The 13410-nt window shown below is 50.9% G+C and overlaps 1 protein-coding gene across 1 annotated transcript in view; it reads left to right on the top strand.

Moving 5' to 3' along the window:
* Positions 1-13410, top strand: part of POLR2B (RNA polymerase II subunit B) — a 601249-nt gene that overhangs the window by 51225 nt on the left and 536614 nt on the right. Inside the window, 1 exon segment of the mRNA XM_040322519.1 lies at positions 12842-12954. Coding sequence (XP_040178453.1) covers positions 12842-12954 — 113 coding nt within the window.

Genomic DNA, 13410 nt, shown 5'->3' with positions numbered 1-13410 from the left:
CACCATTTATATATGCCGAAGCATGGGGGCATCCTCCCGCAAAAAAGTTATGCTGGTCAGACTTTTCCACTGGCAAGCCCCTGTCGGAATTTTGACCGTATGTACGCGGCATTAGGAGCAAAATCGCTCCTCCGCCCCTAATGCCCCCAAGCTTCGGCATATATGCTCTTTTTTTTTTTTTTTTTTTTTTTAACTGTGGTGGTGAAATCACCTCCTACAGCAATGGAGTCGCGGCTTTATGTATCATGGGAGCAAACGCTGTTGCTGTCGCGCTAAATAAATTTGCGCTGCAACTGAATGGCGTACCTGCTAAGCAAATGATGGTTAACATTGAAAAAAATGTAACATTACATTTTAACAGTAAGACCTTGCCATGCCATACCATACCTGCAAAGCAAATACCAAAAAAAGTAAAAAACAGTAAAAAATAAACCTTTAACGCAACCTGTGCCTAAAAAATATATATGCCGAAGCATGGGGGCATCCACCCGCAAAAAGTTATGCCGCGTACACACGGTCAAACTTTTCCACGTGCAAACCTCCATCGGAATTTCGACTGTACAGTGGGTGACCGCGATATTGTGTCAATCTCGCTCCTTTTCTCGGCGAGATTGACCACCTACGAGCCCCATCGCGGGAGCCACCGCCAAGCTGGCTTGCCGCCAGTGCTGTGGAGTTGGAGGAGATTTTGGGTACCTGGAGTCGGCAAATAATGCGCCGACTAAATTTAGATGGGACATTTTAAACTTGCTTTTTTAATTCCAAATTCACAAAAAGTTATAATTAATGACTTCTCTACTGTAAGAATAAAGACCAATGCATGCAGTGCCTCGCGTAACTGCAAAACGAACACGTTAAGTGACTGTGAAGAAGCATGCTTTTCATGTGCTTCACTATATGGCACGCAACGCACAATTAGGAGCGGCAATACTTATACTTTCCATAGTGTTGTGCTGTTACAGGGAACGCAGCGCCCATGGGTAACCTAGCCTCTCACTGATAAGGGATTAAGTAAATGTTTTTTGCAGGACTAGAGACACTTGTATAAGTGGAGGGTCAATAGTTCAAGACTGAAGCTTTAACCATTGGAAAAACTGCTGTCATTCAGCTAAGGCTATTAAAACTCCTGTGGTAATGACATGTATGTTGCCCTTCTTTCCTTCAAGGAATGTATAAAAATACATTTGCATATTAGAGGAGTCGGAACATTTATCTACCGACTCCACAGCCCTGCTTGGCGCGATGGAGACAAAGCCGTCATAGAAGCGACGGGGATCCGACTTGGATTCCCGCCAATTCTGGCTGCGGCGTTTGGTATGAATCCTGAGAGGGAACTCCACGCCAAATTTTAAATAAAAAAACCGGCATGGGATCCCCCCCCACCCAGGGGCATACCAGGCCCTTAGGTCTGGTATGGGTTGTAAGGAGACCCCCCCCCCCCTTGCCGAAAAACCGGCACAATCCATACCAGACCTGTATCCAAAGCATGCTGCTTAGCCGGTCAGGAAAGAAGTGGGGACGAGCGAGCGCCCCCCCCCCTCCTGGCCGCATGCCCTCCACATGGGGGGGGTTGGGTACTCTGGGGCGCGCCCTGCTGCCCCCCCACCCCCAGAGCACCCTGTCCCCATGCTGATAAGGACAGGGCCTCTTCCCGACAACCCTGGCCGTTGGTTGTTGGGGTCTGAGGGCAGGGGGCTTATCGGAATCTGGGAGCCCCCTTTAATAAGGGAGCCCCCAGATACCGGCCCCCCACCCTACCCATTCACCTGGAAGAAAAATGTCAATTAACACACAACACGGGGTTTTTAAAGTAATTTATTAGACAGCTCTTTTTAGCTCTTTGTTCAGGGGGGGCCGCCTTCTTCGGCGAGGGGGGGGGGGGGGTGTGCGTCGGTCTTCACCGCTGTCTGTTCTTCTCCGTTCTCCGGGGGTCTTCTCCGCTGTCATCTCGGTGCTCCCCGGTTCTTCTCCTGCTCGCTCTCCGGTGCCTTCTTCAGTGCTGGCCGCCACTATCTTCGTGTTAGCTCAATTACTAGTGGCGGCCAGCCTGCTCTTCATCTGCCTTCTTCCGATGTTGACACGACGCTTCTTCCCGCTGTAATGATGGGGTTTTTCCCCCCAGTTTTATAAAAACTAAACTGAATGTTGCAGATTATGGTCTCTCAAAATGTAATGGCCATCACATCTTCCGAGACCCTGTGTTGGTGTGCCTAGGACTGTGTGGTGCTGTACCCTACGCTAAAACTCAACTAGTGTGTGGTAGCGTTTGAAACATTCACCAATGCAGAGACCAGGTTGGTCAGGACAGGAGGGACAATAAAAGCGGATGTCATGCCTAAATCCGCGTTTGTTGCAGAGACAACATCTTCTTTGGCGGGTTCTTTGGGTAGTGGTACCAGGGAGGACAAAAGGAAAATGCCTCTCATAAAGCCGGCTCACTGCATTTGCGTTGGGAAGGTGGGGCACAGCACCGTCTGGAAACAGAAGGACTGCGACGATCTCTTCCTGGAATTTTAGGAAGGATCCAGTCCGTCCTGAAGCTCTGTATAGCACATGTGCTTTCAGCAAAGCCAATTGAAACAAATAAACAGACACTTTTTTGTACCAGCGTCTGGCCTTACGGGCAATTGGGTACGGCGCCAACAACTGGTCATTGAGGTCCACCCCTCCCATGTTAAGGTTGTACTCGTGGATACAGAGGGGTTTCTCCAACACCAGTCGCCATAGAAATTTGGACTGCCGTGTCTGCGTGAAGCGTTGACAGAACGAAAACATTCCGTGAATCCTGCCACTTGGCTGCTAACAAATTATTACACTGTAATAAGCAGGCTCTCTCCCCCCGACTAAGATGGGATTCTACAAGCTGTTGGGGGAAGCCCCGGCGATTAGGTCGCACGGTGCCACATGCCCCAATTCCATAATCAAAAAGATGACTAAAGTGGCACACTTGTGTAATAATTGTCCACGTACAAGTGGTACCCCTTTCCGAATAAGGGTGACACCAATTCCCACTCTATCCTACCAGTGCTCCCTATGTAATCAGGTCAGTTCTCCGGCTCTACGTGGCTATCTTTTCCCTTGTAAACCATAAAGCTAGATGTATAAACTGTTGCCCTGTCACAGAGCTTATACATCTTGACCCCGTATCTGGCACGCTTTGCTGGGTAGGAACTGCTTGAAAGACAATCGGCCAGAAAACTTAATCAGGGACTCATCAACGCAGACAACTTGATCGGCATTATACAAGGCTGCAAAACGTTGGTTGAAGTGGTTTACGAGGGGCCGAATTTTGTAGAGCTGATCGAATCCAGGGTCTCCCCGAGGACGACAGAGTTCATTGTCACTGAAATGCATGAAGCAAGCTCTGCTCGTATCTTGTCCTGGCCATGGAGGCAGAGAAAATGGGCATATATTGAACTGGGTGCGTGGACCAATACATCCGCAGCTCACTCTTTTTAGTCATGTCCATGATGAGGGAAAGGTCCAGAAAGACCTTAAATTCGGAAACCGTAATTGGTTTCTAATCTCTGGCAAGGGACAGCTGTGGATTAGCGGCAATGTATTGACCAGCATACAAATTGCTTTGGCCCACAATAGATCTATGGAGATCTTCGGTGAAAAACAGTGAATAAAAATCCAGTGACGTAAAATCAACGGTTTCCACCTGAATTCCGGGTTGGCCAGTGAATGAGGGAAGTACGGGTGCTGCAGAAGTGGTGGGTACCCAATCAGGATTGGCGAATGCAGCAGGAAGGGCACTATGGGGACGACAGGCCTGTCTCTCTTCTTCTTGGTGGCAGTGGGACACTAGTGTGTTTGCCAGCTTGAACTGCACTTATGGGACTTGCCACGTCACCACGTGATACTGCAGTGCTGGATATACGACCAGGATGTACTAGGCCAGTGATGGCGAACCTTGGCACCCCAGATGTTTTGGAACTACATTTCCCATGATGCTCATGTACTCTGCAGTGTAGTGTAGCATCATGGGAAATGTAGTTCCAAAACATCTGGAGTGCCAAGGTTCGCCATCACTGTACTAGGCCGCTGGTGCTTGCCGGTTCACCACAAGGAATAGTGGTGCTAGTACTACTCTGCTCCATACGAGAGCCCTGCAGTTCTTGCACCTCAGCGAAAGCAGAAGATCGGGGTCTGGTACGCCTGACCCTAGCAGGGAACACAACTGTGTCATAGGAGCCATCTGTCAGGGAGCCACTGTTGTCTACAGGATCATATTCGGAGCTAGAATTTGACAGATGCGTGACCTCCTCCACTATCTGTCAAGTGAGCTTCTTCACCACTGTACCTTCGATTTGCCATTTTGGGCTCTAAATTTAGGGGTACAGTAGTAAAATTCACAGGTTAAAAAAGCACCTGACCTGTCAGCTACTGAGTCAAACACTACCAAAAAACTGTTAGCGATCGCAGAGATCAGGCCTGACTCTGCGAACGCTGCAGTTATGAGTTTTTGTGTTTTGTGACAGTGATCGATCGATACTGCACTTGGGTGGGCTGGGCGAAGGGGCTAAAAGCGGGTGCTAGCAGGTATCTAGGCTGATCCTGCTAACAATGTGTTTTTGGGAACCCTAAACTGCAGGTGACGCTAGCATAGATCAGGTATCGATCCATTCAGATACTATACCATTAAGGGAGGTGTATGGTGCGTGCGTGGGTGTTGGCGCTACTGGCACTAATCTGACGCTGCCTGGGGCGACGCAGACCCTATCTGGCGCTAAAACCAAACTTTGATCACCTGCCGGGCGATCAGGGGTTTATACCATTATTGGGAAAAATATGGCGGGTCTCTTGACGCTATAAAAATAAACTAGCTAAACTGCGTCACTCGTGACTTATACTGTGATCACTGGTGACGGGGGTAATCAAGGGGTTAAACCTTTGGGGGGGGGGGGGTCCCTAGACTAATAAGGGCCTAAGACTAATTACCCTAACAATTATTTTAGTCACTGACACTAGTACAGCGATCAAAAAAAAATCTGATCGCTGTACTGGGTGACAGTGACAGGCAGTGAAGGGGTTAATTTGGGGGGAGATCAGGGGGTTAATTGTCTGCCCACGTGACCTGGTGTCAGTGTGCTGTTGTGCAACTTACAGTTGGATGCTCTCTCCCTCTCGGTCTGGAACGAAAAGACCGACATGAGGGAGAGAGCAGTACTTCCCCTGTCAATGTTTACAAATACAGAGACAGGGGAAGACAACCATTGGTTAAGACTGATCACCAGGTCCAGACCAGATTTTATTGGCCTGGACCTGGTGATTGATCAGTTCTGAAGCAAATCTGATCATCTGGAACGGCGGGGAGGTGCGCGCGTGCACCCGACGTAGAGCTACGGGCTCTCGCCCAGGAGAGCCGACCTGCCGCGGTAGAACTGCGGCGGCAGGTCGGGGAACTAGTTAAACTGAGACATTCGCCCTTTATAATTGGGGATATTTATTATAGCAAAAAGTACAAAATATATATTTTAAATTTTTTTTTTTCTTGTCGCTCTATAGTGCAAAAAATAAAACCCGCAGAGGTAAACAAATACCACTAAAAAGCTCTATTTGTGGTGGGGGGGGGGAAGATGTCACTTTTTTGTTTGGGAGCCACGTCACACGACCGCGCAATTGTCAGTTAAAGCGACGCAGTGGCGAATCACAAAAAAGTGGCATTTGGTCATTTGGCAGCCAAATGGTCGGGGGCTGAAGTGGTTAAATACCACCGGAAGAAGGCTCTATTTGTGGGATAAAATTAAAAATGTCATATGGGTACAGTGATGCATGACCACGCAATTGTCATTCAAAGAGTGACAGTGCTGAATATTGGCCTGGGAAGGAAAGGGGTTTAGGTGCCCAGTAAGCAAGTGGTTAATCATTTTTAATTTCAGGTGATTATTACTTTAACATGACATGTTCCGAGAGCACCATGGGTTAGTGGGAAGAAAATATTAAAGGGGTTGTAAAGGAAAACATTTTTTTTTAATAATAAGCATTCTTTACCTGCAGACATTCCTCTTTTCACTTCCTCATTGTTCGTTTTTGCTCAGAAGTTGCTCTATTTCTTCTCTGTTCACTTCCTGCTTGTCTGATTGTTACTCACCACCGTGAAGGGAGGCTTTACTGCGGTGGTCCGTGACGTGCTCGCCCCCTCCTGGGAACTACATATTTGCGGCAGCACGCTCTCTACGTGTTCGACTTCAAGGAGGTATGAATTACTGGGCGTGCCGCAATTCATACTGGGAAATGTAGTTCTTGCATGAACGAGTGCCGCAAACCAGGAAGTGAATGAGAGAACAAACTAGAATGCCGGAGGTGATAGATGAAGGAATTTAATAGGTATTTACTCGTTTTTTTTTTTATCATTACACTATTCTGTCTACCTTGCAGACATTAATTTTAGGCAAAACATTTTTTTCTCTTTCGTTCATAGACGGACACAGCCTTCATTGACCTTAGGGTTATGCTTCTTCCTACCAGGAGATTTAGGCAGAATTCTACAGCACTTAAGGTGTTAAAAACTTTCCTTCATGCCGCTCCTCCCAGGGGGCGTGGCTCCCCCAGGCATAACCCCCACTCTGCTCTAGCAGCTTCAGTTTGTTTCTGCCTAACCGTCAGGAGAGTCAGGCTCTCTCTGGAGTCCTGGACTCTGGAGTTTTTTCTTGCAAATTTTTTTGCATTTTGCGAGTTTTTTCCTCGCTTTTTAATTTTATTTTTATTTTTGAATCCTGCGATTCTTCTATCAACAGCCGACTGGGTGACAGGCTGGGTCCTCGACCCTTGTAGTCCCCCCAGGTTCGGCCTTTGAGCGTGTGCCGGCCCTCAGCTCCGCTTTGGGACGTCCACGACAGGCCCCATTGCTCCAGGGGCGGCCGGGGAACTTCGGTTCTAGGGCACACATATGACCGGTCTCTATGGCCTTGTCACAGTGTGTCTGGCTGACAACCATGCCGTTCGCGGACGTTGGTTCTGTCTGGGATACCTCCAGCCGGGTAGTCGCAGGACAGGTAAGTAGTGGCCCCTTACTCAGGTAAGTGGTCTGGCTGGAATGTTTTCCCTTTGGAGGTCGACTGAGGGTTTTCCACTGCTTTCCTCTCTCCCTTATTCCTCTCCCTCCTTCCCCCCTTTGGGTGACGACTGTGGTGGACATTCTGGGCATTTTTGTGTGTGCTGTGTGCTGTTTTGGTGTACTGTCATTTTTGGGTACACTGTCTTTTTTTAAAACTGCGCAACGGCGGCCATTTTGCCGGAGCCGCGCTTGTATTATTCGGCGGCCATTTTCTTGTGGCCGGCGCTGTTTTCAGCACTAGTTCGGCCTCTAGTGGCCGTTTCGGCGGGGAAAAAAGACCGCGAATCATCTGAGGGGACAGACGCAGCGCTGCAGCTTCTCCTCAGCACACACTTGCCTTCACAGACCGCGCTGTACCAGAGGGTGGTGAGTCTCAGGGGGCCCCATACTGTGCTCCCGGGAGGTGACCTGTGGGGGACTTTTTTCCTGCCCTTGGCAGTAGGGGTGAAATGGCAACGGCAATATGGAGCCTGAATCAGGCCCCTCATTCCTTACAATGCCGGAATTAACCCTTAGCGCCCCTTCCCCATCTGTTGAGTCGGTGTCGGCTGTCCTGGAGTCTTTTTCTCACCAGGTTTGAAGCAGCCAGTGCTCGGTTGGGGGGTAAAAAAGCACCCCCCCCCCGGAGGCTGTTTCTGGGGATATCTCTGACGCAGAATCTGACAACGCTATTGCTGCTTCTGGTTCTGTCGTGTCAGAGGATGCGGGCTTAACCCACATGGACAGCAAGGATGACTCTGCTGCGGAGTCTGCTGATAAGGAATTTGTTGGAGCTCTTATTACTGCGGTGCGTGAGACTCTTCATTTAGAGGATGTGGCGGAGACACCAGCGGTGTCGGTCCCTTTTGGATTCCGCAAACCACCGCGTACCGCTAAGGTATTCCCCTGTGTTCCTTATTTAGACAATATGTTGTATAAGGAATGGGATACACCGCAAAAGGTTTTTTACGGTTCCTAAAAGCTTTGCTACCCGTTACCCCCTGGAGGAGGACTTTTTAAAAAAGTGGGTCACTCCTCCGTCGGTGGACCCTCCTGTGTCCAGACTGAGTAAGGCTACTACGTTGCCTGTGGAGGGGGCTCCTGCTTTCAAGGACCCCGCTGATAGGAAAGTGGAGGCCATGGCCCGCTCCCTGTTCTCGGTGGTGGGTTCGGTGGTAAGGCCGGCTCTGGCCGGAGCCCTGGTAGCTCAGACGCTGACTGAAAGGGCGAAGCTCCTGCTGCAGGACCTGGAGGTCCAGGGGGCTTCCGAATCCTCTAGGGACCTGGCTGAACAGTTGATTCAGGGTCAGAAGTTTCTCTGCGAGGCGGATATGGATTAGATTCCTTTGCTTTCCAGGGCTTCTGTCTACGCAGTGGTTCTGCGCCGCCTTATATGGCTGAAGTGCTGGTCGGCTGACCAGTCCTCAAAAAAGGCCTTGGTAGATTTGCCCTTTAAGGGCGGACGGCTTTTGGGGGCATCCCTGGATGACATCAAGGATGCCACTGGAGGTAAGAGCACCTTGCTCCCTCAGTCGGGGAAGGGTAGGGAACCTCGCCGCAAGCAAGGTCCTACTTTTACTACCCCTAAGCGTTTTTTTCGTGCGCCAGCGCGGCTGGAAAAGGTCCGCAAGGTGCAAAAGCCCTTGCTGCCGGGCGTAAGCGCCCCTGGTTAAAAAAAAACGAACAAGCCTGTGGACAAGCCTGCTTCCGCATGAAGGTCTGCCCCCGCCCGGGTCTCGGGTGGGGGGACGGCTTCACGACTTCGTGGATCGGTGGAATTCTCTTCTATCCGACCGTTGGGTTTGCGAGGTGGTCGCCTCGGGGTACAAGATAGTTCCTTTCTTGTCCCCCAAACAGATTTTTTCCATCCAACCTCCAGCTTCCTCCGGATCGTCGGCTAGCCCTGTCCGGGGCTGTCCAGGATCTTCTGGACAGGGGGGTGGTTGTGCCGGTCCCCTCGCTGGAACGGTTTCGGGGGTTCTACTCCAATCTGTTCGTGGTCCCCAAGAAGGGAGGGGTTCGCCCTATCCTGGACCTAAAGGCCCTCGACTCCTTTTGTCAAGGTGCAGCGATTCAGGATGGAGTCGGTCCGTTCTATCATAGCGTCCCTCCACCAGGGGGACTTCATGGCGTCCTTAGACATCATGGACGCATACCTGCATGTTCCCGTTTGCACAAGCCACCAAAGGTATCTGCGCTTTGCGATCGGGGAGGACCACTATCAATTCGTGGCCCTCCCGTTCGGGCTGGCGTCGGCACCACGGGTGTTCACCAAGGTGCTCGCCCCGATCCTGGCCTTGCTACGGCAGCGAGGGATCGCTATCGTGGGATACCTGGACGACCTTCTCCTGAGAGCTTCTTCAGGCTCAGAGTTAGAGGAGGACGTGTCCATCACGTGTCTGACTCTGCAGGAGTTCGGCTGGTTTCTGAATCTCAGAAAATCAGTGTTGGTTCCGTCCCAGAGGCTGGAACACCTGGGGCTGGTTTTGGATTCGGGGGAGACAAAAGTGTTCCTCCCATCGAAAAAACTGCTGACCCTGCAATCTGCAGTGAGACAGTTGTTGACCCAGAAGTGGTCATCTCTTCGCTTCTGCATGCGGGTTCTGGGTCTGATGGTGGCCTCCTTCGAGGCGGTTCCGTATGCCCAATTCCACACCAGGGTACTACAGAAGGAGATTCTGTCACGATGGGACAGGGTCCCATCTTCTCTGGATCGCCAGATTCGGTTGAGCCATCTGGCCAAGTCTTCCCTGGCATGGTGGCTGACGTCTCCGGAGCTTCGGTCCGGGAAGTCTTTTCTTCCGTGCCGCTGGACAGTGGTCACGACGGATGCCAGCCTCTTCGGCTGGGGGGGCGTCTGGGGCACCCAGTCAGCCCAGGGGCGCTGGACTCGGGAGGAGTCCCGCCTGCCGATCAATATCCTGGAGCTCCGAGCAATCAAGCTGTGCCTTGTCAGGTGGTCCCTGGAGCTACAGGGCCGTCCTGTCAGGATCCAGTCCGACAACGCCACGGCCGCGGCGTACTTCAATCATCAGGGCGGCACAAGGAGCTCGGCCACGGCGACGGAGGTCGCTCACATACTTCGGTGGGCCGAAAGGTCCGTTCCGGCCCTGTCGGCGGTATACATTCCGGGAGTTCTGAATTGGCAAGCCGACTTCCTAAGTCGCATGACTCTGGATCAAGGGGAGTGGTCTCTCCACCCGGAGGTGTTTCAGGTCCTGTGCCAAAAATGGGGCACTCCAGACGTGGACCTTCTGGCGTCCCGTCTCAATCGGAAGGTACCACGGTTTGTGGCCAGGTCAAAGGACCCGTGGGCAGACGCGTCAGACGCGTTAGTGGCTCCCTGGGGTCAATATCACCTGATTTACGCCTTCCCTCCTCTAAGGCTCCTACCCCGCCTGCTGCGCAGGGTGTAAGCCGAAGGTATTCCAACGATCCTGATCGCCCCAGATTGGCCGCGTCGCTCTTGGTACGCGGACCTGGTACGTCTGGTGGCAGACGCCCCCTGGCGTCTGCCTCTGAGGGAAGATCTCCTGTCTCAGGGCCCGATCTTCCATCCTGCTTTACGGTCACTGGCTTTAACGGCGTGGCTGTTGAGAACCAGGTACTGAAGGACCGGGGCCTGTCGGGCCCGGTAATCTCTACCATGCTGCGTGCACGGAAGTCCACTTCTCGAAAAATTTACCATCGTACATGGAAAGCATACATCTCTAGGTGTGAGGAGATGAAGTGGCACCCCCGTACTTACGTGGTGTCCCGGATCCTGCTGTTCCTACAGCGGGGAGTGGACCAGGCTCTTGCCTTGAGCACGATCAAGAGTCAGATTTCTGCTCTGGCTGTTTATTTTCAGCGTCCCTTGGCAGCGAATTCTTTGGTTCGCACGTTTGTGCAGGGGGTCCGGCATGTGGCCCCCCCGGTGCGCCCTCCGCTACCTTCTTGGGACTTGAATTTGGTCCTCTCGGCGCTTCAGCGTGCCCCCTTTGAGGACATTCGGGAGATCCCTTTGCTGACCTTGTCGCAGAAGGTGGTCTTTCTGGTAGCTATTACCTCTATCAGACGAGTGTCTGTCTGAACTGGCGGCCTTGTCTTGCAAGGCCCCCTACTTGGTCATCCATCAGGATAAGGCGGTGCTGCGCCCGCAGCCCTCTTTTCTTCCGAAGGTCGTTTCGGCCTTTCACATTAACGAGGACATTGTTGTTCCATCATTATGTCCTCAGCCGAAGAACCCGAAGGAAGCCATTTTACATTCTCTGGATGTGGTTCGGGCCCTTCGAGTTTACTTGTCGGCGACAGCTCAGTTCCGGAAGTCGGACTCGCTGTTCGTGTCTGTGTCCGGTCCCAGTAAGGGCCTGGCAGTCTCGTCGGCCACCATTTCCAGGTGGATCCGACAGGTTGTGCTTCAGGCCTACGCCCTGAAGGGGCGGGCGCCTCCCTTTCGGGTCACGGCGCATTCGACCAGGACGATCGGGGCCTCCTGGGCTTTCCGACACTAAGCCTCTGTGTTACAGGTGGGTAAGGCTGCGACCTGGTCGTCGGTCCACGCTTTTTCAAAGTTTTATAAGGTGGATGTGAGTGCATCTTCTGATGACTCCTTCGGCCGCAGGGTGTTACAGGCGGCAGTTTAAGGTTGGAGTTCCTCCGTTGAGTAACTCCGGTTTTGTTTGGGGTGTAACCTGTTTTTGCTGTGTTATTTTCCCACCCATCAAATTTTTTTGACACTGCTTGGGGATGTCCCTAAGGTCAATGAAGGCTGTGTCCGTCTATAAACGAAAGAGAAAAAAGGATTTTTGTACTCACCGTAAAATCCATTTCTCTGAGTTCATAGACTGACACAGCACCCACCCCTCCTTGGTTTGTACTGCTTGTTACGAACTGAAGCTGCTAGAGCAGAGTGGGGGTTATGCCTGGGGGAGCCACGCCCCCTGGGAGGAGCGGCATGAAGGAACGTTTTTAACACCTTAAAGCGGGGGTTCACCCTATCGACGGGGAAAAAAAAAAAAAAAAAAAATCTTTTACCTTAAAATCAGGCATTGTAGCGCGAGCTACAGTATGCCTGTCCCGCATTTTTTACCCCCGTACTCACCTTGTAGTCCATCGAAGATACCGGGGAATGGGCGTGCCTATGGAGACTGAGGATGATTGACGGCCGGCTCTGGCGCGTCACGCTTCTCCGGAAATAGCCGAAATAGGCTTGGTCTTCACGACGCGTGCGCATAGCCTGTGCGCAGGCGCCGTGAAGAGCCGAGACCTACTCCGGCTGTCTTCGGGGAGAGTGACGTGCCAGGGCCGGCCGTCAATCATCCTCCCTCTCCATAGGCACGCCCATTCCCCGCGGGAGCCGAAATCTACGATGGACGACTACAAGGTGAGTACGGGGTTAAAAAAATCGGGACCGGCATACTGTAGCTCGCGCTACAATGCCTGTCTCGATGGTAAAATGTGTCGGGGGGGGGGGGGGGGGGGGGGGGTGAACTACCGCTTTAAGTGCTGTAGAATTCTGCCTAAATCTCCTGGTAGGAAGAAGCATAACCCTAAGGTCAATGAAGGCTGTGTCCGTCTATGAACTCAGAGAAATGGATTTTACGGTGAGTACAAAAATCCTTTTTTTTTCCTTTTACAACTCCTTTTTTAATATAACCACTATAAATTCCCTTATCAAATTTATTTTTTATTTTTTGTATGCATTGCCGATCACTTTTTGTAAAGCATATGTATTTTTTAATTTGAAGTAAATGATCAATATGCTTGCTGTATATCACTGTCATATTTTTGCTAACTTTTTTGTTCATCACATTACAGCCAAGATACCTTTTGAAGTTTGAGCAAATATATTTATCTAAACCAACACACTGGGAAAGAGATGGTGCCCCTTCACCAATGATGCCAAACGAAGCAAGACTAAGAAATTTAACGTAAGCAACTTTGTGCCTGATGTGAGAGCCTTAGGCTGCATTCACACCTGAGCGTAGCGTTTTTGGTTGTTTTTTTTTCCGGCGTTTTGCGTGTTTGCATACAGCGTCGTCCGTTTTTGACGTTTTTTATTTTAGCCAATAGGAAAAATTATCATCTTCATCACTTGTTGCTATGTTTGTAGATTAGATTATTTTTTTTAATCTTCTGCCTGGGTGAAATGTTCTATTGATTAAAGCGACAAAAGGCCTGTAGAAACGCTTGACGCTTAAACCGAGCGTTTCCATTACTTTCTATGGGAATACAAACGTTCTAAAACGGCCAAATCCGCCCAATTCTGCGTTTTTTGGAGTGGAGATGTGAACCATCTCCATAGAGAATAATGTATTTTCTCTTGTCGTCCATGGACGGACACAGCCTCTTCATTCATGACAAAGTGGGTTATGTTCCCTGTTTAC

This window comes from Rana temporaria, chromosome 1, assembly GCF_905171775.1.
Source record: "Rana temporaria chromosome 1, aRanTem1.1, whole genome shotgun sequence".
Taxonomy (NCBI): domain Eukaryota; kingdom Metazoa; phylum Chordata; class Amphibia; order Anura; family Ranidae; genus Rana; species Rana temporaria.
Note: the sequence above shows the minus strand (reverse complement) of the source record. Positions and strands in the feature narration are given on the sequence as shown.